Raw genomic sequence first — 26,959 nt, 5'->3', positions numbered from 1 at the left:
ACATCACTATGCATTTAGTTTTTCTTACATGTGTGTGGTTCTTGAGAAGAAGATTTTTGAAAATTGGTCAATGTTGGGCAGTTTTTGCCCCGCCCCTAGGGGAGCTGGAGTCCTGAAATTTACAATTTATGTCCCCCTTGTCCCAATGATGCCTCATACCAAATTTGAAAAGAACTGGAGTGGTAGTTATTAAGAAGAAGTTAAAAATGTTCAATTGTTAACGCACAACTACGGACAACAACCAATTGCAATATGTAATATAAACAACAGATTATATTTTACCTTGTAGTTTGTCTTCAAAAAAATGTCTGCAGTACTTTATTATATATGTCTTTTATCTAAATTTTAATAAATTCCTAAAACAAAAAGCACTGCATATGGGAAAGCATCCCCGTGCAACTAGGCACATCTATAAATGTAACTCGACTATTGGCTTCTGTGAATATCACTTCCCTAAGGTGGATAAATCAAGGTGTCAGCCTCATCAAAGGCAACAATGATTATCGTTCATCCAATTTATTAAACAGAAACACTTTTATCTTAATTAACAATAAATAATTAAATAACATAAATAAACAACCTGGTTTTCCCCCTGCTTCTACAATACTTACTAGGGTATATGGCGATAGTTAATAACATGCATAAATACTGAGTTTTCTTTCAAGAAGTGGTGTGTTATTTTTGCAAACTAAGAAAGGAAAATGTTCAATCATTTTAATAACGATATTTAAAAGTCTTGATAATGATGTTTTGTTAAAGTTTAGTGCTTCCAAGAACTTCAAAAGCATGTCATGTATTTAGTGCTTACAAATTACTCGTATAAATGCATAATACAAAGTCTTTTATCTCATATCCCAATTCCATAATAAAATTTAGTACACACTGAGTCACTTCAAATTTTTCTCTTTTCCAAAGAAATCCTGGTTGGGTATTATATTAACAATGTATGATAGAAACAGATTAGATTTATGAGCAGAACACATATAGTGAAATACATATGACATAGTATATCCAAAAAAAAAGAGAGTTAAACTAAGTATTAGTATAATGAATAAAATACAGTTGAACTTTGGTATCTTGAACATTGATATCTCAAATACCATAGATATGTCGAAGTGAGTTGAAAGTCCCAACTGCATTTTCTTCACTAGGTATTTGACCCACTGTGACAATATCTCTAACTCTTAGATATCTTGAAGTTTTTCTTGGCACCATAATTCGAGATAATGAGGTTTGACTGTACTTGTATTCTATGATGTAAAATTTGTTTTTGAAATGTTGTGATTTGCACTGCTTGAAAGTGGAGAAAGAGATTTTTAGTCCAGATTAAGGTGAATCATGGTAAAGATCTGCATTGAATGGGTCCATGGAAGGTTAAAATCTGTCCACAGTATCATGACGATACCAAACAAAGTATGTAGCTGACTGACGAGCGACAGAGTTTTGAAATGATTCTGGATTCAGGAGTAAAACAAATAAGTATAATCTATAATATAAGGTGTAGTAAACTTTAAATGATCAACAATCATTACCCAATCATTGAATCTATCTAACACAGCTTTTACACATTCTTTTCTTTGGTTAGGATATTTCGTCTACACTGCTGGTGAATTATAACTGAAAATCAATACGGATTTAATACATATGTAAAAGTGGTCAAGGCAGGAAGCTTAAGAGTAATCCAGGATATACAAAACTTGTCTTTCCCAGCTATTATATACATTTCTTGATTCCTGCTTTCATAAGACATTTTAACACTGAATCTGATCTGCAGACAACAGGGTGATTGATTAATGTTACAGCAATATAGTTATGTTCTGGCATATGGTATGATCCTAAATATCCCACCAAACAGATGCATAATCTGACATGCTGCTTATGTACAGTGGGTAATCTTATCTGGCTGATTTGCATAAAATCATGCATATGCATATCAACGGAAATTCTGGTACTTCCCTTCTGATGAATATTTTTGTGTATCTGTTAAAAGAACCAACATTTTCATCATGCCAAAATTACATAATAAACATTATTCCATAAAACATATTGAAGTATGAAGACCCACTTTATTAACTTCTAACATATCACATTCAATGACCTTCAAATGAAGTTTGAAATAAAATTTCAGAATGAATCACCACCCTTTTTCAATGGTACACAAAATTGGATTTTAACTTTTGTGTCTGTTGTCTGTTCTCCATACCTATCCAGCTTGTATACACAGAATAGCTGGCACATGAACAACAGATAATCTTGTGTGCAATACAAAATAATCTGGCATGTAAACTGTCTGCAGTAATCACAACCAGCTGATCAGCTCTCAACAACTTGCACAACACATCCAAAATGTAGCAAGCTTCCTGTCATAATCCACTAGTGGCGAAAACACCATCCTAATGTTTGTGACAAGTGACATAAACAATTCTATCACTGAATGAAAACGAATTCCAATGGGACCTATCCTAGTACGTTCCAATAGAGTACATGTACTCTTCATTTTAGACATTGATTCATAAGATGATCCTTATTATAAACATGCCAAACAATGGTGCAATCTGAAGAACTAGCCTGAAGAGAAACGTCTGTGAGACCCCTTACCCTGGGGGGCAGAGTCCGCATAAAAGGAGGGCAAGGAATACAGGAATGAAGGGAAGAGAGGGTGGGAGGAGGGAGCCGTATGCTATATTATGCCTGTCTACATCCCTAAGAGAATAAAGGAGGGAGAGAGCAAGAGAGATGGCATGAAGGGGGAAAAGGAGAAAGAAATGGGAAAGAAAGAAGAAATGGGAGAGGGAAGGATAAGAAAGGGAAATAGGAAGTGGGAGGATTGAGGGAAGTGGATAGACCGGGTCCGTTCATGCCAATACAACTTCTCTAAATTACTCACTCAACCTCATAATGAATAATAATGGTGACTAATAGGCTTCAATTCTGTTCACACCTTCATCAAAATATACAAGAGTTACCAAAATAACATGTGAAACCCATAAAAATCCTGGATCCATCCCTTAATTTCTCCAAATACTTGCTACCAGTCACAAGATCTTCTTTGATCATGATATCAGCAAGAATCTCATGTAAGTTGTCTATTTAAGAGTTGAATACATGTAATAATTTTGGTCAATGTCTTGCAAAATAAGTTAGTATATCTTTATAAATCCTCAAAAGTTGGTTTTAGCAGACACATTTTAAAAGTGTAAAATTATTAGAAACAAATGCCCTTTCAAGTATTCTGTCAAACTAATATATGCACAGATTCATAATTTTTTTAATTTATCAGATCAGACTTCTGCTTACCCCCTTCCCATTTTTTCATCAGTAACCTGCCAGGCACATTTAATTACGATGTTATAATTAAACCAAGCAATTTTAGATTCTGTATATTTTGGTGCAATCAGAGCAAATGCACTACAGTGGAGCCTTATTTATCAGGATGCTTTGGTTCCCAGCCAAATCATCCATATAAGTGAAGCATACTGTTATCTGGATTGTCTTGATTTTTGCTATATACATGTATGTGACCTTTCATACCAATGCAATAAAGAAGAATGCTGCATTAAAAATCTAGTAAGTTTTTGTATCAAAGACTTTGACATACATTGGCACAACTAATATTTGTTTAAATAAAAATAAACATTACTAAAATTCAAACACTTACCAGAGTTATATTACACAATTGCACAATACAATTGACCCTAATAAAATTAAAATTCATATATACATATGTGCACTGTATGCATGTACTATTAATTATTGATATTGTATTGTGCATTTGTGTTTTGTAATAGCATTTTTAAATTTGGTAATGTTTATTTTATCAAATTCATGATTTCTTTGTCATCGATGTAGACATGGTAGATAGTGAAAAGCATGTGATGATTTGTGAAGGGTGCAACACCGTTTAAGGCCACAATCGTAATTGTCAAAGCTAGTTTCTAATGACTGAAATCCCCTCTCCCAACCCAACTGATAAGTAATCATAATCTTAATGATTTTCAATGAAAATAGCAATTTTTCTTCTACAAGCGAAAAATGTTTCTAACACCACAACTTTATTATATATAATTCCTATATTCATCATTTATGACCATTTTGATTGATGTGTTATACTGCCTTAATATTATTGAACCGTAAGCTTGGTTAGTTATACCGTATTTACCTCTAAATATCTATGTTTACTGTGAGATATAGTCTACATGATGTCTGGACCAGTGGAATCTTTTGATATCATGCCGTCTCAAGATGTTAATCTGTTATGTAATGTGTCTCCCCCTCAAATCCATCACACTGAGCTGTCAAATCTCATACACTGTTGTATAACCACCATCACAAAACACATTCTCTGGCATATACTAGCAATATTATTATATCCTTTGTGTATTCATTTCTCACATTTTTTGGATGAAATATACAGAATTCTTGATACAAGATAATACATATACACAAACAGATGCTTTCCAGATATCAGTCTTTGCCTTTACAATGGCAAACAATGAATTCAGTCATTTTGTCATCAATTTATAGATGTACATTACAAGTTTTATACAACACTTCAAAAATCAAACTTCATAAAATTTCTTATGCATATCTAAAAACATTGATCCTAAGCTGCCTGAAATATTCCTGTAACTTTGGTAAAAATAACCACTTGGTAAAAATAACCATATCATTTTTTGGAAGATGACTTAATTAATAATATTAATCCAGAGGTTAGATTTGAGGGGAGTCTCGTTTCTTATATAGACACTGTATTCCAACATAGAATTTGGCATCCCTATCTTGGCTCAATCGGACCATAGTTTGAAATTTGAATATGCACTTCATAGGATGCATTAATGTTACTAGATATTCTGACCAAATGAAGCCTTGTTTTTCATAGAAGACTTTCCTGAAAAACTAATACATATCTTTGACACCCTAGTCCCACTGTGGTCATGATATGAACAAACTTTAATCTACATAAAAAAATGGATTCTTTTTTCTGAGAAGTTTGCTCACAAAATATTAATACATCATATTTTTGACCTTATTGAGGTCCCACCCACTGCCAAAACAGCCACGATTTCAGTAAACTTTAATCTTAATATGTCATCATTATATTTTGTTTTCTCTGGTTTAGTGGTTGTAATGAATTGGACCACGTCATATTCTAACTCTTTCGGGTAATAGCCTTTGTTCTGAAATCTAATATGGATGGAAAGTGGAGGATACCGTATTTTGCCAAATGCAATACACATTGGTATTTAATACTTAAATTTTAATTTTTGGGGTATAATACGCAGTAAAAATTCTGACCAAACGATATTCTTGACTTTATTCTTCACGATTAATTTCACTAGAAATCTTTGTGGAAACAATATAAGTACTCAACAAAGCACAAAAATATGCATAAAGCACAGCAAAATTTTTAAGAAAACAGTAACCTTGTCTTTATGTATAGCGGTAATCTTCAATGAATATTTTCAGGGAAATAATGCTAATTTCAGCAAAGCACAAGATTTTGAAGCATTAAATTTTTAACAGACTCAATATTTTCTTTAGTTAAACTTCAAATCAATAGCTGATGTTACAAAACTAAAATCAAATTATTGAACAAGCATTCAATGTGTTGTAATCCACGCAACACGAAATGTACAAAGGTGCAATATATCGATCCCCTCGGTAATTATAAAAGGATAATAATCAAAGCCAATAATTTCATTGGTGTCTTATATAATCGGTGTAATAACAATGCTTTGGAGACGATAAATTCAAACATAACCCTCCGAATTTCACCTCAAAAGAAATGAATCAAAAACCTATAGTGGTATACAATATGCACCCCCTTCTCGCACAAAAAAAAAATCTTTCAAAAAAAGTGCATCTTATATTCAGCAAAATACGGTGCAATAATATTTTGAAATTGAGAACTTTCAAATTTACCTTACATAGTTAAAATTTGAAGCTTTAGTACAAAATAATCTGAAATAAATTAAAACTCCTGCTAGACTTGAACCCACAATCTACAGACCAGCAGTCGATATATTAACCTACTCCAGCTATCCAGTTCTAGGCAATATATATTTATATTTTCATTCATATTTCAAAAGGAAGTCAGCCATTATGATCCTTAACATTCAATTAAGTTTAACAAAACTACTCCATGTCATTTTTCATAGAGATTAGTCCAATGGTCCTGAAGAACTAAAAACATGGAAAGTTTAAGCCACAGGCAACAGATATTTCGGCCCAAGTGAGCATCAGCTAAAAACTTTCACCCATCTTAAGGTCTATAAAAGAGCTACAAGAACACTCAGAATCCAGTGCCACACAGAATGTCAAAACATTCCCATTACACTAATTTGTCTCAGGATGTTGAAGCTGACCATAACTGCAAAATGACTGGTTGTTTACTAGATGCTGTGAGCATAACAATATTTCTTATACAATTTATTTATTCATTTAGCTGCAGAATTGTAGCTCTCTGGGGAAATTCAGAGAGCTACAGTTTTCCAGCTAGTAATCATTTTGATTTCGTGACTTATACAAAAACTATTGCATACAAGATAATCAAATTAAAGAAAAAAAATCATGCTTCATTTCATCAGTTCAGAATGCATATTATAATTTAGTCTTTTTTATTTTGAAAAAGAGGACACTGAGTTACATTGCTCACCTGAGCAGTTATACTCAAGTTCACACCTGAGCAGTTATACTGAGTTCACACCTGAACAGTTATACTGAGTTCACACCTGTGCAGTTATACTGAGTTCACACCTGTGCAGTTATACTGAGTTCACACCTGTGCAGTTATACTGAGTTCACACCTGAGCAGTTATACCCAAACTCCCCCCTTTCTTTCTCTCTCTCTCTCTCTCTCTCTCTCTCTCTCTCTCTCTCTCCTCTCTCTCTCTGAAAATGTCTTCCACTACCTCTTTCTCATAGAAAATGTTTTCTAGTACCTCAGCTCTCTTGTGTTATAAAAATGCATTCGTTCAAATACCTCAATACCTCTCTCTCTCACTTCATGTTTTCCAGTACCTCAGTATCTCTCCATCTCATTGTAAAGATGTTTCCTTACTCTACTACCTCAATGCATCTCTCATTATAAAAAACATTTCTCATACCTCAATATCTCTCTTTCCTATTATAAAGATGTTTGCAAAAACCTCTTTCCTGGTGTGACAATTTCTAATATACCCAGTGTTCGAAATTAACCATAGACCGATAGACCGAGTCTATGTCAAATGACACTGGTCTATGCCAATTGTAATTGGGATAGACCAAATTGTCTATGCCGATTTTCTAGGTTTAAAGCAATATTGCCAATATATAGGGTTATCACAAAAGTCAACGTCTGATAAACGTTATGAGGAAATAAGGACACTGTTGTGGAAATGGAAAGAAAATATGCTTTCTAAATACATTAGAAATAACAATGTTTTAAATTTGTGGGGTTTATTCAATCTTGCCGTCTAAGCCAATTCAATAAGGTCTATGCCATCTTGTTTTGGCATAGACCCGTGGTCTATGCCAAGTTTTAAACCAATTTCGAACACTGTATACCCTGGCTAATATCTTAGTGTTACATTTTCATGTGGCCCACTTACCTTACTAGAGATGTTTTCCAAGAAGCACACCCGACTCCCAAACCCCTCGGCAGCCAGACATACTCTCTCTGTGGTATCGCTCTCACGGGTGGATGTCACACAGCTCAGGCAGAAAATGTCATCCTGAAAAAAAATTCTCATTTTATATAAGGTGTGAAAAATAGCTATTGCTTTTCTAAGCCATTGTATTACAGTCTTATTAAATTCTATGGTTTCTGTTGTTGATCAAAACTGTAAAATCAAAACTGCAGTCAATATATAAGTAGATATTCATAATATTGATACAGAATGGTCATAAAAACTGGATTTAAAACTGCATGAAAACAGATTAAGACAACAAATCATGAAAATAACCCAGAGCAAAATTAAGTACACAATAGATCTATACAGTAACGCATGGGATGACAGCAGTTAATAGGGCATGTGTATTAAAGGGACTGGTTCACGATTTTTGATGAAAATATTTTTCATTTTTTTATGTTAAGCATTAAAAATATAAATCTTTTAATGTTGACAGCCAAAATTTTGACCTTCTGAATGCAAGAATAAAAGCAATATTTTAGCCTTAAATATGTGTTATGTAAACAAAGACTCGAGTCTTTTTATGTATACAAACAAACAAGTGAAATATTGATTTTGTAATATAAAGCATCTAATTTTGCATAGTCACAAATTCAAACTTTTAGATGACACATTTTACCCTAAAAATGCCTGAAATGTGAAAGATATAATAAAATTAGATCAATATTCATTTCTTTTAAATTTCGTAAACAATAACATACTGCAATCTTTGTTTACAAAACAAATAATAAACTCTCTAAAATGAGCTTCTGTGATAATATATAACCTTAATTTTTATATGAAATCTTTGAAATACATTAGACAGTAGATTTTGATAATTAAAAATGAAAAATAAAATTTTGGTGAAAATCGTGAATCAGTCCCTTTAATGCTACATGTAATCTGCAGTTATAATAAAATCATATTTATATTACATGCAAATGTGTGTACATAAAAATATGGAAAAGGACTTTTAAAAAAACAAATTTCTTTATGCATTGAAATAAATCAAATCTTAATGAATAATATTTGGTATAGATGAATTTCTCACAAAAGAGCTATATCTTAGATATAATAAGGGCCTAACTCAGATACTAATATGACCAAGCAATTTTATGCAATTTCCTGTAATCTGACATCAGATATGAAGCAATTTATCACTTACTGCCTTTTTTTTTTTTTACTGAAAAAATAATTTTTTTTAGAACTTAATGTTATTTTTTTTTTTTATTTATCGCATTGAAGTACTTGATCATTGACCTTTAGATTCTTTAGAGATACAGAATAATCCTGTTCTCCAATGCATTTTTTTTTTTTTTTGGTGGAATTAAAATAAGTACAAAAATACATGTTTTCCTTAAAAATTCAAAAAATCTGGAGAAAGTCTACATTTCTGAAGTTATACCCTAGGATCACTGAGATTTTTATCTAAATAACATATATCTGAAAGATGTGCATATGTACACTCTTCATCAAAATAAACTTTGCTCTAAAAATTGTAAGTCATTTTAGCGAGTAATATCAGACTCATTACATAGTCCCTATTACAAGATCATTGAAAAAAAATTCAAACAAATACACTGTACATAACTACACATACAAAACAAAATTAAATCTATAGCAATTCGTAATAATCGAGAAGAATCTGTATTCAGTATACTGTAAATATAATACATATCTACTGTGTTAAATTCATTGTGTTAGTCTACATAATCCTGTGACTGGTAAGTCAATAAATACGAACACAAAAAAGTTGTTGCTGTGAAGAAAAACATTAATTTCTTACCTCAATTATACCACATGCAGAACTTGCCATCACTAAAATACGAAACTCTCAAGACACTAATTTGCGATCAAATAAACTTATTGTTATTGCACATGCATTGTGAAAATCCACAGAAACTGTACCACTACAGTGTAAAGTTTTCAGCTTACTGATCAATGATTGCACTCTTAATGATGTAAAATAAGAATGGCTGTCAAGCATGATTAGGTTAATGAATTATAAAAATGTGCAATCCATAAAAAAGGATCTCTTGGCAGGATTGGTGTGTTGATGGATCAAATTATCCTTGACCTTTGTATCACACTTAATATAGTCTTGAGATCAGCTATATTTAACGAACAATATGAACATGTCTACTAGCTGTAATTTTGCATTTTTCACAAAAATGAAACTGCAAACAGAAAGATATAGCTGTATTCAGAATTTTTTTTTTTGATCATTGTTACATAATATACCCATCGTTTTTACATGTGTCGATACTGTTGATTTCACAGAGTGTGATCCGATTTTTCATATCACCACACCGTGGTTTACTAAAACATATCACCATCCTCTGAAATTGATGATGTCACATTGGTATCGATACACGAATTTGTGGAGGGTGATTAACTGTGTCACAGACACGATTGTCACAGGCACTCGACGTTTTAAATATCTATAATTTAAAAAATTGTCTTCCTGTAAACATAATATTGAATATAATGTTTACAGGAAAACAATTTTTTTATTATAGATATTTAAAACGTCGAGTGCCTGTGGTGATTGTGTACACAAAAAATAATTTCCCTGTATGTAATGCGTCTTTGCTAATTAAGAATACATAGATCTAAGTATTATCATGTATTAAACATGTATTTGAAAATGCATATGGGGGTATATGATAAATTTATCATTACTGCAATAACGTGATCCAAAGAGTTGGATCATGTCTCATTGACAAGCGTAAATCATCAGACCAAACTTGATGCTTCACTTTGTGCCCCGCCCCCCACCCCCTAACTAGACGTGATTCATCTCTTTGGATGAAGTAACAGTAGTCATAACATATATGTTTATTTTCTAACTCAAGGATTGATGCTGAGCAATTTCCATTTGTCACATTCTGTTTAGGATAGGGCTGGGTTTTTTTTAAATATCAGCTCTGTTTTCAATTTGACAACAAAAATTGAGAACAAGAAGTATGAAAACAAAACAGGAACAAATTTTTTCCCCCGAATATAATATGATGAGAACCCCTAACTAACATTGTACAGTAAATATGCATGACCTTCAGGATGGTGAATGACTGATCTTGAAAACATGACTGTACTTGAGTATCTCAAATTCAGAAAAGGGGGAAGTAACTGAAGTTATTCATGCATGCAATTTGATGATTCTCAGGGATAACGCATTCTGTTTTCATATACAAAATTTAATCTTGACATCTAGGTAGGCTGCACCGATCTATTGGTGCAATGATGTATCATAATATCCTATAAGTGTACATGCTTTCATTAATTTAAATCACCAATGGCTGTTTTGATTTCCAATGAATGAAAATGAAAAAAAATGTTTAACAGCCACAGAAAATGCTCATTATGTAATTTTTGAATATGTTAAAAACAGTATGGCAGTGGCCATGCTCAAGATAAATTCAAATCCCCACATGGGGGTACAAGTATCATGGTGTGTCAAAAGTGTGGAAAAGTTACCTAAAGGTACCTTAATAATTAATTAATTCCATTTTATATTGCCCAGACATACATAGAACTTATATGTAATAGGAAACATTGGGATGAATGCACATGTGAAGAAGAAATAGCAAACATAAACTTGGGTTTGGTATCATATGTTGCACATCTGTTATCACAATGTGTTTATGACAACTCAGCCCTGTATGATTTGGGAATTTTGCATGCATTTGTGACCAAATAAATCTATTTGAAACAAAGTCAAGTTGTAATTATACTAAAGCAAAATTATATCTTATGCACAAGTATGTCAGAGTACTTCTTTTTCTGTTATACAATAATAAACTATGCTTCAAAGTGCAAGTAATTTAAACATATGATAATTTGTAATATCATTTTTGTAAAGGAGTGTTTGGTTTGAGCCAAAAATCATTTGAATTTGAATTAAAATTGATCCTTTGAACATCATTAGAAATGAATATCAATAAATATTGTATATGGAGCTAACTAAACCTAACAGTACACTTTATCATCATTCATTTATAGTATTCCAGTAAAATGTGGTAACTCTTGCAGGATTTCCACAATTATAATGAGCAATAACAGGTCTCAGCACTTTTTTTAAAACCATAATATAAATTGTGCAACAATGAACACACGAGTCTGAGGACTATCAATGAGGCACATATGTTTCCATCTTCAAGTACATTCATGTTTAAGTTTATCATGCTTAGCTTGTATTATAATGGTGCAATGACAAGACTGGTTGCCAATTTTGTTCTAAGAGTGAATTTAAATTAACATTTTGTATATATATGTATGTATTGCAGTCGCATATTGAATTTCTTAATGTTATAATCTAGGCCTATACAGATTTTTCTTGTTTTCAGTGATGTGATTAATAAATTTCTTGCATGCAATACCTCCTCTAATTTAAATGCACATGTATATATGCAAAAGAAAATTAACTACATGTGTAGTTCTGCAGAATATTTACTGTATATATATTCTCTGATTACAATGACTATACTAAAACTAGATGTGCTGTGCTCTTATTCTGAAAGTTACCTCCAACATTTCCACACAAAATTAAAGGCACCAAACATCGAGCAGTGATGTGGATGCTATCAAGGTTCTCAGACATATGGCACTTCTTGTGTTATTTGATTCCAGCAGCTAGTCTAGTGACTTGATGAAGTGTTATATCAATATATACTATATGTATGATTCTATCATATTTGACTCATATTTAGGACACGTATATTTTTGCATACATGTATATATTAAATACATTTTTTTAATACATAAATTCCATGCATTCATTTCAGAACCACAATGAAACAAGCAGTATCATGAGTATGCAATATGATTTACATACTATAAATGACATGAATTTGAATAATTCATTGCTTTTATATTCGAAGATAATTGAAGAATTAGCGTACTGTGGCCAATCAATACAACACAACAAAATAAGACATTTATTATGTCTGCTACACGTCAGAGATATGGCCAATCTAACCCCCTCATAAATATCACACGCACACTCACACATGCCGAAATAGCTTAATCAAGGATGAACTCTGACTGATGTCTTGGAAAAAAGTTTACCGTTCGCAGGAAGGAAAAATCATCCTGCTCCGAGCCCCCACCGTCTGTGCTATCCGACATGATGCCGTCTGCAGTTGACTGTCGCTAAAACATCAGACTGTGCAGTGAAATGATGTAAAATTCCTCAAAACTCTAATACTCTAGATCTACACCGTTCCGCATCAAAAAACCCTACACAGGATGTGTTTCGAGTGTAATGCGACACCTAGCGGAAAAGCAGCATCTGCAACTAATGTGCTATAAATAGAACGCCTTTCCATTACCAATAAAGTCGCTGAACCGGTTACGAGTAAATTCGTCTCCAAACAAATTTTACCGCTCTTATACTTTTGTCCACTATTTGCATGTGTCTGACAGTACATATAGTATATATTTTGTTTATGTTTTATGTAACGTTACGGCAATGATACCTACGAAATTGCAGTTTCCTGCTCCTAACACAGAATAAGAAAGCTGACTTAATTGATTAATATATAACATCGTGAGCCTGTTGAGACACTTTGAACGTCATGCCTTTCGTTAGCATTTTTAATCCGTAGAATATACTGTAAATATATATATAGGTCCTACAATAACCACTATTCTAAACAGTTATTGCAATGATCAAATGAATGTCACGGTCATTATTCTTCAATATACCTTCATACGTAACATTGATTGATTGATTAAATAATGTTCCCCCTCGAGAGTTTTACACTCATCTGGAGACGTCCTTCATATAATAAGTGATTATGAGAAATCACTTCAGGCGCGGATCCAGAAATTTTTTCATGGGGGGGGGGGGGGTCGAACCTTTTCACAACTGAAATCGAACCCGTGCTATAATGTTCAACCCTTTATTTTCCAACTCTCGAAGGAAACGCTTTATATAATCACTGTACCACGCGGGCGACCTTTTTGTCATGTATTGATGTTTTCTGGTAGGAAGTGTTATTTAGCTAAAGAGACTTGACTGAAATAATCTTCGTTTTCCTTGCCTGAAAAATGATTGTACAATTTCCTTTTGGTCAATTTCTAATGAATGGTGAAGATGCATTAGTGCAAGCCCAGTCAATCTGTCCTCTTGCATAGTACTGCGCATGTAACTCTTGATGCGTCTTAATCCAGAAAAGGATCTTTCGGCCTCACATGTTGTGATAGGTAAAACACATCCAATGTGAAGAATAATTTTCACCTTCGGGAAAACGTCCCCATCTACAAAGTTGAAAAGATTGAGCAGATTGTAGAGCTTGTCTGAAGTTTCTTTGCTCATGTTAACACAATAACGTCTCCAATCTCTGAGTTCTTTCTCCAAGTCCTTTACAGAAAGACAAGGCAGGTCGCTCCCCCAACATATTAGTTCTGAGGCAAGTTTGGACAATTCCTCGTGTGAAATAGTTGTCACATTGGCAGGCAACAAAGAGCATATCGAATATGCCCCCAGATCTTCTTTCTGAAACCTCGTATTTAATTCACTGAGGAAAAAGTCCAGAAATGGAATGGCCACGACAGATCTATAATAATCTCTTGGATTGCTTGTGGAGACATTTTCTCCGTGTTGCTGCTTGGAGCAAACCCTTGGGGTTTTAATCACTATATCAAGGTCGCCTGCAATTTGTTTTGCATCTTCAAAGCAAGACTCCAATTCGGTATCTACCGCTCTACGAATTTCTTTGATCCTATCCACGTGTTCCTCAATTAACTTACTTGCAGTGAAAATGGCAATATCTCTTTTTCTGAAGTTTGAGAGTCAAAGGCTTTATTGTATCTAGGACATACCTTACAAACACAAATGTTATCAACACAGAGAAGGACGTCATCGAAGCCAAAGGCCCCTGTGCGGTCACTTTAGTTTGTCTATCCCAAGACCAGTCTTCACTGGTACTTTCATCAAGGTTTTGTTGAGAATGTGACATTTGATGACGAACTTGTACATAGTGTATAACACATCAAAGCAGATATAACGCTCAACCCACCTAGTCTTACAGAGTCCAACTAGTTTCTTTCTGGAAAAATCTACAGACCCATCATTTTCTATAATAGTCTCAAGAAACCCTTGTCGTTTAGGGGAACTATCAAAGAAAATAAACACTGAATTAAGGACATCTATCATATTCCTCACGAGGGGTAATTTGCAGGCTGAAGCGATGATCAGATTCAATATATGACTCCGACAGTGTGTGTACAAAGCTAATTGGTTTAGAGACTTGATTCGTCCCTGACACCCTCGTTTTTCCGATGCCATTGCTGCTGCACCATCGTATGCTTGCCCTCGCATGTTCTCAATCGGAATTGCAAGCAAGCGGAGGATTTCAATAAGTTTATCAGCAATTGTTTCCCCAGAAGTTCTGCCTATATTTGCAAAGTCAAGAAATTCCTCCTTAATGATGGCAGGGTGTTCTCTAGTATCTAGAAATCTGAGACACAAGACTAAAACTTCTTTGTTAGCGTACTTGTCAGTTACCTCATCGGCTATGATGGAATAAAAAACCCTCCCTTGTAAACCTTTCAAACTTCTTACCTGTGATGTAATTTCCAATGAGTTGGATAACCTCATTCTGAATGGTTTTGCTGGTATATAAGGCATTCTTTTTTGCTTTTTGTAGATGAGACCAGAGCTGCTCATCATGCTTTGCCAACAGCTGTAATATTGCCAGGAAATAACCTTTATTTGAGGAATCACTTGTGGTATCATCTTTGTGTCCTCGGAGAGGAATATTTTGTTTCCCACAAAGAATGATCGCATCTACTATTTTCTCAAGCAACTTTATGTTGTGTTGATACTGTGCCTGATTTTGCTGATTGAGTTTATACGGAAGAGACGAAGATGGCACTTCGGATGTCATCTTGGTTGTGTGATAAACAGATTTGGCACTCTTGTGGTGTTCTGAATTTTGATGCTTTAAAAGGGCAGATGTTTTTCCAACGGCTTTCTTATACGCAGTAAAAGGTTGCGTAACAAATGCATTTTGATGTTGGACATCTGACTGAGGGAACATGACACAAAACTTACACAGACCGACATTTAACAGTTTGCTGAAGGTCAACCATGAAAACTGATAATTCTTCCAAGAAGATTGAAATGATAAAGTCTTTTTTAGTTCACGCGTATTCGTTGTTTGAGCACGACCTGTTTTAAACTTGGCGACATCGTCTGGCAAGGGTTGATTCTGAATATAACTTATCTTTTCAGCTGAGGACATTGTGTTCAACTATATTGCACCTGTTACAATTTTACCAAGATCAGAAAAATACGAATCGTCAAAAGATGTTTTATCTTTATCATGTTCTGTTGTCTTAATAAATTCATTGTCATCAGATTTAATATCCGTCTTTTCATTTTGTGAGTCCATGGTGATTTCCGGGGTATCATCTGAATCAATACAAAGTTTTGACTTTTTATGGGCAGGCTCCTTCATTTCATTGGATTCAGTAGGTAAAACTGGGAAACAAACCACAAAATGATTTGGTGACCGATTGTTTGGGTTGCTATTTTCAGTGTGTGACCACATGATGTAGATGGGAGAACCCTGACGTACCTTTTCATCTGAAAATGGCTTTATTTCTTGATGAAGAAAATGTCTGTTTACAGCAACATTTTGTATTGTTGGATAAATGCTATATATTGGATGATTCAGGGCATTTGCCGCTGCGAAAAAATGAATCAAAGAACAATATTCCCCTGATTTGATTGAATTTAGAGTTTCATTCTGAATCGACTTGAGAAAATTCCCCGGTACAAGTGATCTGTCCGATACTGACGTCTCCACAACATTTTGTACACTTGTGGGGTGAGAAAACATCTTGTCGTGAGTTGCCTGTGACGCATACTTTCTCGAATTTTTTATAAGTTCTAATACGGTCATGACACGAAGTTCGATATGTCTCTCTTCATGACCAAAAATGGCTTTAGAGAGGGCCCTATAGAAGCAATTGCCATTCCCGTACACTTTCACAGGACAAATATCTACTCGGCCATCTTCTGGATATTTTAAAGCGCCTCGACAATTTTGTCCAGATTACCATCGCTGGGCAATATATCGGACCTCATTACACTCAGATCATAGGTGTAGTCTTTCTTGCAACTTGCGTATCTTAAAGATACATTGTGCTGCAAGGCTTGCCAGCCTTTTGCTGCTGCTTTCAGTAAAGAAGCATGTAAAATATCAAGATCCCTTTCACCCATGATATCTTTTGCATCTATTACTAAGCAAGTGTTAAAATTGGTAGGAAATGATAATCGGATTACTGTGAGAGAATTCTATTAATATTTACTTAGAATGATAAGCGAATACTAGTCTGTCACATTGAGTCTGAAGCAGAGCTATACTAAAGCCGATGACTTTATGACGATGCAGTAGCATAATGACAAGATTATGATGTCAATCACTCGTAATAGGATATTAAACAAATCGTTCCTGTTTAGATTCGTTTAGAAACTCGAATAACATTTGTGATTTGATTCTAACCTCATACTAAGAAAGTTAATTCAGAAATATTTACAATATAATAACAGTCAACTCATTTTTCTTATAAATCGTTATATTGTAAAAAAAATTTTATCTTTGCAAATTTCGGGGGGGGGGGGGTCCCCCCCCCCCCCCCCCCCCCCCCTCTAGATCTGCGCATGCACTTGCACTTCATGTTAACTGATTATTCAATTCTGTAATCAGAAAAATCAATCAATATATGTTGCATAACAAATTTACATGTAAAAATGACTGAAGAATATTTGTCTTTCATTGATTCAATAGATTAGGCCTAATCGTCTGCATTCCGAGTTCGATACACATGTAAATAAACATCACGGTGCATAAAGTTCACACTCTTCCACGTACAATGTATGTGTAGTTTTCTTGGACTGTGTTTTAAAAGCAGTTGATATGATCCGCCAACATCAAACTATATACTTGAAGAATATTTTTCAAAATAGACTTGGAATACCCTACCATCTAACCTTTTTCGTCAGCAAAAAACATGTAGGCCTAGTCCGTTTTGGCGATTACCATGATAGTGTTATTATTTTCGAGGATGACGCAGGATAACTTCCTCGGTTTCGAATCTTGTTTGGAATATAAAAGCTTTGGCTAACGCCTCAGTTTTTATATTTCAAAACAACATTTCGAGACCGAGGAGGTTTATACTGCAACATCCACGAAAATGTGAACTTCATTTCTTAAAGATGTTGGAATAACAAAGTAGAGACAACGTCAAGAGATGCATTATATAAAGGGAACAAAATCTGGATATGACACTCGAGCAAGCCTTCAAATTTGTCGAAGCCATTAAAGAAGTTGGGAAGCGTTCAGCATCACACCTTTTTGACTCACTAGGAGCGGAAATCACCCTAAGTTCGTAGGAGAAATGCTAATATCGCAAAGGACACAAAAAAGAATGACAACAAACTAGAGCTATGTGGTTACTGCAGGAAAAAAGAACACCCCAAAAAAAAATGCTTAATGAAAAAAATAATGTTTAGCCTATGGACATCGTTGTAACAATTGCAACCGTGAAAACTACTTCGAATCCGTATGCCGGAGTAGTCAGAACAAAGTTAAAGCGAAACCAAATGAGGAGTCCGAAAGTGCCGTTTTTGACTCGCTTTGTGCCGCAACAGTTTCTAAGCAAGGGACGAAAGTTATGAGGATGAAGATGACTATAACCAACTCATGTCCGTGGACATATTCTTGATGTGGTAGTTACCAGAGAAAATAGTCATGTTCTGCAATCAACACCAACTGTGGACGATCATTTTATTTATGACTTTAGAGGCTTGTCATCTGGCGATCACAAAGGCATAGCTTCTTTGATTCACTTATGCAAACCACCGAAACAGCGCAAAACAGTGAGTATTAGAAAATTCCGGAAAATTGATATTTGTGAATTTGTGAAGGACATTAAGGAGTTATTCACACCGAGTTCTGATAATCTTAGTCTTAAAGATCTAGTTGATTTCTATCATGAGGGCGTTCGGTCGACTGTTGAAAAACATGCACCAGTGCAAACCAAAACAATTACTATACGACCAAACACGCTAAAGGGGAGAAACGCAAAGCCGAAAGGGTTTGGAGACGAACCAATTTAGAAATACATCGTCAAATTTACAAGGAAAAGTGTCTCCAAATCAGTAAACTGCTTTTCAAAAGTAAAGAGGATTATTATTCAAAAGACATATTGGAATGCGGAAACGATAGAAAAAAAAGTTGTTCAAACTTACAAACAAAGTCCTTGGTAATAACAACGAAATTATTTTACCAGAGGCTGATAATGACCGGTCTTTGTCGAATGATTTTGGAAACTTTTGGGGGGGTAAAATTCAAACTACCCTGAGTATCAGAGAAACTTTACAATCTCAAAACGATACAAATGGAAATTCCGCTGAGGTTTTATCAGCTGATGTAAAATTTACTGGTAATCTGTTATTTGACTTTTCTCCGACATCTCCTGATGAAATTAGGAAGCTTCTGATGAGTTCACCCTCTAAGAGCTGCGAAATTGGTCCTATACCAACATACCTATTAAACCAATGTATAGAAAGCTCATTCCGATAGTAACTTCTTTAGTCAACAAATCTCTTAGTGATTCTTCTGTTCCAAACATCATCAAACAGGCAACTATCCGATCACTCTAAAAGAAACCTGGATTAGATAAGGAAACCCTGAAAAACTAGCGTCCCGTTTCAAATCTCCCTTCTGTGTCCAAAGTTGTTGAAAAAGTAGTTTCGGCAAGAATTGATAGTCATCTAAACGCAAAAAACTTAATGGATAGTAAGCAGTCGGGGTACCGGTCTGGACACTCAACCGACACTGCTTTATTGAAAGTGCATCACGACGTAGTTACAGCGTTAGATAATAATTGTTGTTGTATTCTTCTGATGTTGGATCTCTCAGCCGCATTTAATGTTATTGACCATCAGATTCTTTTTCAACGAATTGACTATACGTACGGTATATCTGGGTCATATCTTGAATCAGGTCGTATCTGACAGGTAGACGTCAGTGTGTGACCATTGGTTCTGAATTATCGGAATCCCAGGAAATAAAGACTGGCGTCCCGCAAGGTTTCGTTCTCGGGCCTTAACTTTACTGTCTGTTTAGTAAACCCATCGGTCATATATGTGATATTCACAATATGAATTATCATTGCTACGCTGATGACAGTCAGATTTATATCACGGTTAAACCACGTAACAGCCGTGATGATATTTCAGTACGACTTGTGGCATGTCTAACGGATATTCACAACTGGATGGATTCAGACCTAGTAAAGCTGAATCAGGACAAAACAGAACCCATGGTGTTCGTTCCGAAACGAAATATATCTGAAAATCTTGACTTTCACATTTCGTTGGGAGGAAACATTATAACTGAGGCCGATTGTGTGAAAAATCTTGGGACAGTTTTTGACAAGTCACTTACCATGGACAAGCAGTGTAGTTCCGTTGCAAGATCATGCTTACTCCTCCTAGGCACCTGATCCCACCTCTGGTGTGTCCAGGGGTCCGTGTTTGCCCAACTATCTATTTTGTACTGCTTATAGGAGTTATGAGATTGATCACTGTTTGTTATTTTCACCTTGCATGCATATCCGTCGAATAGATAGCATTCGTTCATTCATCTCTGAGGTCGCATGTAAGATACCTGTGAACTCTTTGGCAACACTGGGATTAGATATGGAAATGCCCTATTATATGGAGTGAACAAGCAATACAGGAACAAACTTCAGCGTGTACACAACACTGCTGCCACGGTGGTAATGCGGACAGGAAAATACGAAAACATTACGCCTGTTCTGATCCAAATGCATTGGCTTCCAGTCGAGTACCGTATTCAATACAAAATTCTGTTGTATGTTTACAAGTGCCTTCACAACCTTGCTCCTATATATTTTTCAGAACTGATAGCACCACACACACCGGCGAGATCGCTAAGATCGGAATCAACCTGTCTGGTTGCAGTCATGTAACCAAGACACGAAGACCTTTGGAGAGAGCAGGTTTGACATGGCGGCACCAACACTTTGGAACGGTCTGCCATGTGGACTTGGAAATGTACGTGCAAACTCCACTGTTTTAAAGGAAATTTTAAAAAAAAATGCATCGAGGGCACACTACTGTGACAGGGCAGACACTATTGAAGAGAGCTTCTTTCAGGCTTGCGAGTGGTTAGATCTATCTGGGAAACACGGAATAACATTAAACCTAGAGAAGTTTACATTTGCCCAAGATACTGTTGAGCTTGCCGGATTTCAGATTACAAAAAATAATGTGCGTCCATGTGAAAGATACATACAGGCAATCTTAGACTTTACTTCTCCAAAGAACATCACAGACGTTAGATCATGGTTTGGGCTCATTAACCAGGTTTCGTATGCTTTCAGTATAGCATACCGATTCCATTTTGTTTGGACTCTCAGTTGGAAAATCTTTTCCAAGAGGCAAAGGCATACATGCCAACTTTCCCGATTTGTGCGGGATTCTCCCGATTTGAAGCAGTTGAAAAGGCAAATTCCGATATCCCGATCGGGATTGCAAAAATACCCCGAAATCCCGATTTTCTAAAAATATCTCCCATTTTACGACAACAAACCCCCATTTCCAACCGGAATTTGAAATCCCGCGTCATTTCTGAACTCCATCACCCATAACCTATGTATACCGTTACCCACTACCCATAACCTATGCATACCGTTACCCATTACCTATAACCTATGTATACCGTTACCCATTACCCATCTGTACCGTTACCCATTACCCATAACCTATGTATACCGTTACCTATTACCCATAACCTATGTATACCGTTACCCACTACCCATAACCCATGTAAACCGTTACCCATAACATATGTATACCGTTACCCGGGCCTTAATTTACTTTAGGGGTCCCGGTTCTTTAGGTTAGGGTTCAGATTGGGGTTAGGGTTAGGGTTGGGTTAGGCTTAGGTTAGAAGAACGCGGTATTTTGGTTACCAAATACCGTTCCTTTTACGACTTTTTTTCGGGAACGCGGGAAAGTGTTTCTTTTTTGCGGGGATTGGTTTCTTTTCTGAGGTAAATGTACCTTCCCGATGACTTTTTTTTTCGGGAACGCGGTAAAATGGTAACTTTTTTGCGGCAAATTTTAGGGAGCCAGACCGAAAATTTTCTAAGTCAGACTTTTTTTCGGACCTTTTTACATGTTGAGTTTTTTTCACGTTTTAGACCATTTCAAGTCATTTTAAACATGTTCTGTGTTACGTTTTTTTTCCTGATGATTTTTCCCTCCTGTACCGGTTATTAATCTGTGAAGTAAGTTAATCATGTATGTCAATGAATATGACTGGATTTTGTTGATATGATATCAAACTTTATTTTCGAGTTGACAGATTTTTTTTAAAGACTGCCGTTTATTTCATTTTTAGGTTTAAACATGGTAAAAAAACACCGTAGAGCAAATTTTTTTCATGATTTTTACCATTCATATGCTTGACCTTTTTTAACTGTTTAATTTACTGTTGCATGTTTTAAATATTGAATGGCATCATTTTGCATTATGAGATCAATATAAGTCTGATATCATCATTAGTATGAGTTCCTGAATAAAACATTCTAATGGTAAGAATTTCTGTTCCTCCTGTTATTTTGATAACTTGCGTTTACCTTCTAATGTATATCATATTTCTGTCTTGTTGCTCTGTTCTGTTAGAGTTTATATTCAATATTATCAAATAAACACAAATGTTCAACTATTGTTTTATTTCTCTCTTGGAAATAATGAATCAAAATAACAATGGTCACCATGTCTAATGGCAAATGGTCAGTGAGTCTAATGGCAAATGGTCAGTGAGTCTAATGGCAAATGGTCATTGAGTCTAATGGCAAATGGTCAGACTAATTTCCATTAGACTCACTGACCATTTGCCATTAGACATCGTGACCATTTGCCATTAAACCCACTGACCACTTGCCATTAGACATCGTGACCATATGCCATTAGACCCACTGACCATTTGCCATTAGACATCGTGATCATTTGCCAATAGACTCACTTACCATTTGCCATTAGACTTCGTGACCATTTGCCATTAGACTCACTGACCAATTGCCATTAGACTCACTGACCATTTGCCATTAGACATCGTGACCATTTGCCATTAGACCCACTGACCATTTGTCATTAGACATCGTGACCATTTGCCATTAGACTCAATGACCATTAGCCATTAGACTCACTGATCATTTGCCATTAGACATGGTGACCATTTGTCATTAGACCCACTGACCATTTGCCATTAGGCATCGTGAACATTTGCTATTAGACCCACTGACCATTTGCCATTAGACATCGTGACCATTTCCCACTAGACTCACTGACCATTTGCCATTAGACATCGTGACCATTTGCCATTAGACTCACTGACCAATTGCCATTAGACTCACTGCCCATTTGCCATTAGACTCAATGACCATTTGCCAATTGACTCACTGACCATTTGCCATTAGACATGGTGACCATATGCCATTAGACTCAATGACCATTTGCCATAAGACTCACTTACCATTTGCCATTAGACTCACTGACCATTTGCCATTAGACTCACTGACCATTTGCCATTAGACCCACTGACCATTTGCCCTTAGACATCGTGACCATTTGCCATTAGACATCGTGACCATTTGCCATTAGACTCAATGACCATTTGCCATTAGACATGGTGACCATTTGCCATTAGACATGGTGTCCATTTGCCATTAGACATCGTGACCATTTGCCATTAGACTCAATGACCATTTGCCATTAGACATGGTGACCATTTGCCATTAGACATCGTGACCATTTGCCTTAGACATGGTGACCATTTGCCATTAGACTCACTGACCAATTGCCATTAGACCCACTGACCATTTGCCATTAGACATCGTGACCATTTGCCTTAGACATGGTGACCATTTGCCATTAGACTCACTGACCAATTGCCATTAGACCCACTGACCATTTGCCATTAGACATCGTGACCATTTGCCATTAGACTCACTGACCATTTGCCAATAGACATGGTGACCATTTGCCATTAGACCCACAGACCATTTGCCATTAGACATCCTGACCATTTGCCATTAGACTCACTGACCATTTGCCAATTGACTCACTGACCATTTGCCATTAGACATGGTGACCATATGTCATTAGACCCACTGACCATTTGCCATTAGACTCACTGACCATTTCCCATTAGACTCAATGACCATTTGCCATTAGACTCACTGACCATTTCCCATTAGACATGGTGACCATATGCCATTAGACCCACTGACCATTTGCCATTAGACATCGTGACCATTTGCCAATAGACTCACGTACCATTTGCCATTAGACTTCGTGACAATTTGCCATTAGACTCACTGACCAATTTCCATTAGACTCACTGACCATTTGCCATTAGACATCGTGACCATTTGCCTTAGACATGGTGACCATTTGCCATTAGACTCACTGACCAATTACCATTAGACCCACTGACCATTTGCCATTAGACATCGTGATCATTTGCCAATAGACTCACTTACCATTTGCCATTAGACATGGTGACCATATATGCCATTAGACCCACTGACCATTTGCCAATTGACTCACTGACCATTTGCCATTAGACATGGTGACCATATGCCATTAGACTCAATGACCATTTGCCATTAGACATCGTGACCATTTGCCATTAAACTCACTGACCATTTGCCATTAGACATCGTGACCATTTGCCATTAGACTCACTGACCATTTGCCAATAGATATCGTGACCATTTGCCATTAGACCCACAGACTATTTGCCATTAGACATCCTGACCATTTGCCATTAGACTCACAGACCAATTTCAAAGTGAAATCTTACAAAATGTCCCCCTGCAACCAGGCAGGGCACCTGTTATTGTTTACATGTATTAACATTCAGGAACATCTGCATTTATAGAATCATTAAAAACACACCACACAATACCCTGTTATGTTTATTTCGGATTCACTCTTCGTGAATCTATCAACCTCATTTTCGGAAAGTTTTTGCGTGATAAATGTTCAGAAATATGCTGCCTTGCATACGTGGCACTGACAAAATTTTTATGGCAACACCTCAAATATTTGCCATGTCGAGTTTTTGTTTGGTAATGCTTCCTGAGAAGCCCCCCCCCCCCCCCCCCAGCTTAAGTCCTTCTCGTCTACCACTTGGAAGCCGCACCCACGCCTGTGCTTTCCTTTCGCCCCTGGGAGTGGCCTTCTTAGTATAGGTTTCTGAGAAATGAAGCTAAACGCAAAACTTAACCAAAGTCACTGAAGCATGAAATGTAGGTCAGAGAGACCCAAGTGTTGCTGAACTGTGTTGTACTATACAAGAGGACTGTGGTGGTGAAATATCACTGATATATTAAAATAGGTTTCTGAGAAATGGAGCTAAACGCAAAACTTAACCGAAACGGGACGTACGTACGTACGGACGGACGGACAAGGGTAACACTATATGCCCCATTCACTTCGTGAAGCGGGGCATAAAAAAAAAAAAGCCGTTACTACAAGTTTACAAGTTTTACAAGTTTACTTACATTGCTTGCATATATGCCTGCTTATAGGCTCTTTTCCTCTTAGAGGGCAGAAGTAGGGCACTGGGGAATGCCTTCATCATGGCGTTCTCCACGGTGAACGGCTCCCTCAGTGTTTTGCCCTGGCACTGTCGAATGGTACATTTATTTCCTCGTCGTCGAACGTTCTCTGTCTTGAGTTTTTTGTCTGTGATAAATACAAAATACAGATAATACAGACAATAGTGACATCAACATCCATATCAGTCTCACCTCCGTTAGAAACAGGTGTGGGTCTCTGGAGATCTCGGAACGGTATGATCAGATCGCGGACTATTATATTTACTAACGGTTGAAAATATATATCAATTAGACCCACTGACCATTTGCCTTTAGACATCGTGACCATATGCCATTAGACCCACTGACCATTTGCCATTAGACATCGTGATCATTTGCCAATAGACTCACTTACCATTTGCCATTAGACTTCGTGACAATTTGCCATTAGACTCACTGACCAATTGCCATTAGATTCACTGACCATTTGCCACTTCCACAATCTTATTCTCACTTACATTTTCAAAGAGAAAAATAATTCTTATTTGGATGTACCTGATCAATTTTAGAGCCATATTTCTACTATGAAATCTTTATTTCCAACCGACCAAATATAGAAGTTTTTTGGACTGTTTTATACTGCACCATCCATCTGTACAGTCTTAAGTATTAAACTCACGTTGCTATTTATTTTGTGAGTTCCATATAGTATTGGTTTATCACACCGGTTATGGGTACCATTTTAGATCATTTGCATGCGTTATTAAGTGGCAAATATCCACAGATAAATAAGAAAAGGCGACTGAAACGTGTGACAGACGACGTTTGGCGCCAGATCTCGGCAGCTCTTCAACGGGGTGACGTCACATGTTCGATCCTCTCGTGTGACGCAATAGCTATCATGACGTCACAACTGCTGCTCATATTTGAAGAATATGTAAAGTCTGTTAATAAATTATCGCATTTCCCAAATATACAGTCTGCCAAAGATATGGTATTTTCGTAAAATACAGCGAAATCCCCCGCACTGGCACTGCACACAGTGAAATTTGTCCCGCACCAAGGGGGTTAATAAGATTTTTATTCTAATTTTAAAAAGCATATCATGATAAAAAAAAGAACGCCGTTACTTACAGTAGATCTACCCGTAGTGGCTAAGAATTAAGTGTTTGCACGCTACAATTGCCAAAAGATATCTATCTTACCACTGAAGGCCATAACTGAACATCCAGATTGACAAGCGCGATTTCTTGTGCCATTTTTGGTTTTCAAACGACTGAAAAGAAGAACGCCGTTACTTACAGTAGATCTACCCGTAGTGGCTAAGAATTAAGTGTTTGCACGCTACAATTGCCAAAAGATATCTATCTTACCACTGAAGGCCATAACTGATATGACATATTCCACCAAATTAGCATAAATGTCCGTCAATTTTTTCCCCTCCGTATTTAAAAATAAATATGCTTAAAAAGTAAAGAATGTTGTTAATTACAAACTTGAATGGACTAGAGTTAATTATAAAATCAAAAATATTTTGCCACGCATAAATTGTTAAAATTATTTTGGTATAAGAATGTTAAAAATATGAGAAAAATTGACAGAATTAACTCCCGTGAGAAGTGGTACCCAACTTCTCGGGTACTTTATTTAAACTT

General features: G+C 35.9%; 2 protein-coding genes across 19 annotated transcripts in view; both read right to left on the bottom strand.

Moving 5' to 3' along the window:
- LOC125648892 (ryanodine receptor-like) overlaps window positions 1-12,941 on the bottom strand; it is a 108,470-nt gene extending 95,529 nt beyond the window's left edge. For 15 of the 18 annotated variants that reach the window (XR_008802864.1, XR_007360494.2, XM_048875907.2 and 12 more), the window contains exons 1-2: window positions 12,717-12,903; window positions 7,590-7,712 (exon numbers count right to left, since the gene is read on the bottom strand). Coding sequence is in view for 16 of the 18 variants with exons in the window: in XM_048875907.2 (XP_048731864.2) it covers window positions 7,590-7,712; window positions 12,717-12,776 (183 nt within the window). In the remaining 2 variants the exon portion in view is untranslated. Of the gene's footprint in view, window positions 1-7,589; window positions 7,713-9,435; window positions 9,619-12,716 lie in introns of those variants that run through there. The other 3 variants (XM_048875906.2, XM_048875915.2, XM_048875912.2) reach the window with 3 other exon arrangements.
- A 709-nt stretch (window positions 12,942-13,650) lies between these two features.
- Window positions 13,651-15,541, bottom strand: LOC130054962 (52 kDa repressor of the inhibitor of the protein kinase-like). The gene is made up of 4 exons (XM_056166097.1): window positions 15,217-15,541; window positions 14,882-15,104; window positions 14,672-14,767; window positions 13,651-14,431 (listed from the first exon to the last, which is right to left on the bottom strand). The coding sequence occupies exons 1-4, from the start codon at window positions 15,539-15,541 to the stop codon at window positions 13,651-13,653; spliced, it is 1,425 nt and encodes a 474-aa protein (XP_056022072.1).
- Window positions 15,542-26,959: the final 11,418 nt, after the last annotated feature.

The sequence above is a fragment of the Ostrea edulis genome, chromosome 5 (genome assembly GCF_947568905.1).
Source record: "Ostrea edulis chromosome 5, xbOstEdul1.1, whole genome shotgun sequence".
In the NCBI taxonomy this organism is placed as follows: Eukaryota; Metazoa; Mollusca; class Bivalvia; order Ostreida; family Ostreidae; genus Ostrea; species Ostrea edulis.
Note: the sequence above shows the minus strand (reverse complement) of the source record. Positions and strands in the feature narration are given on the sequence as shown.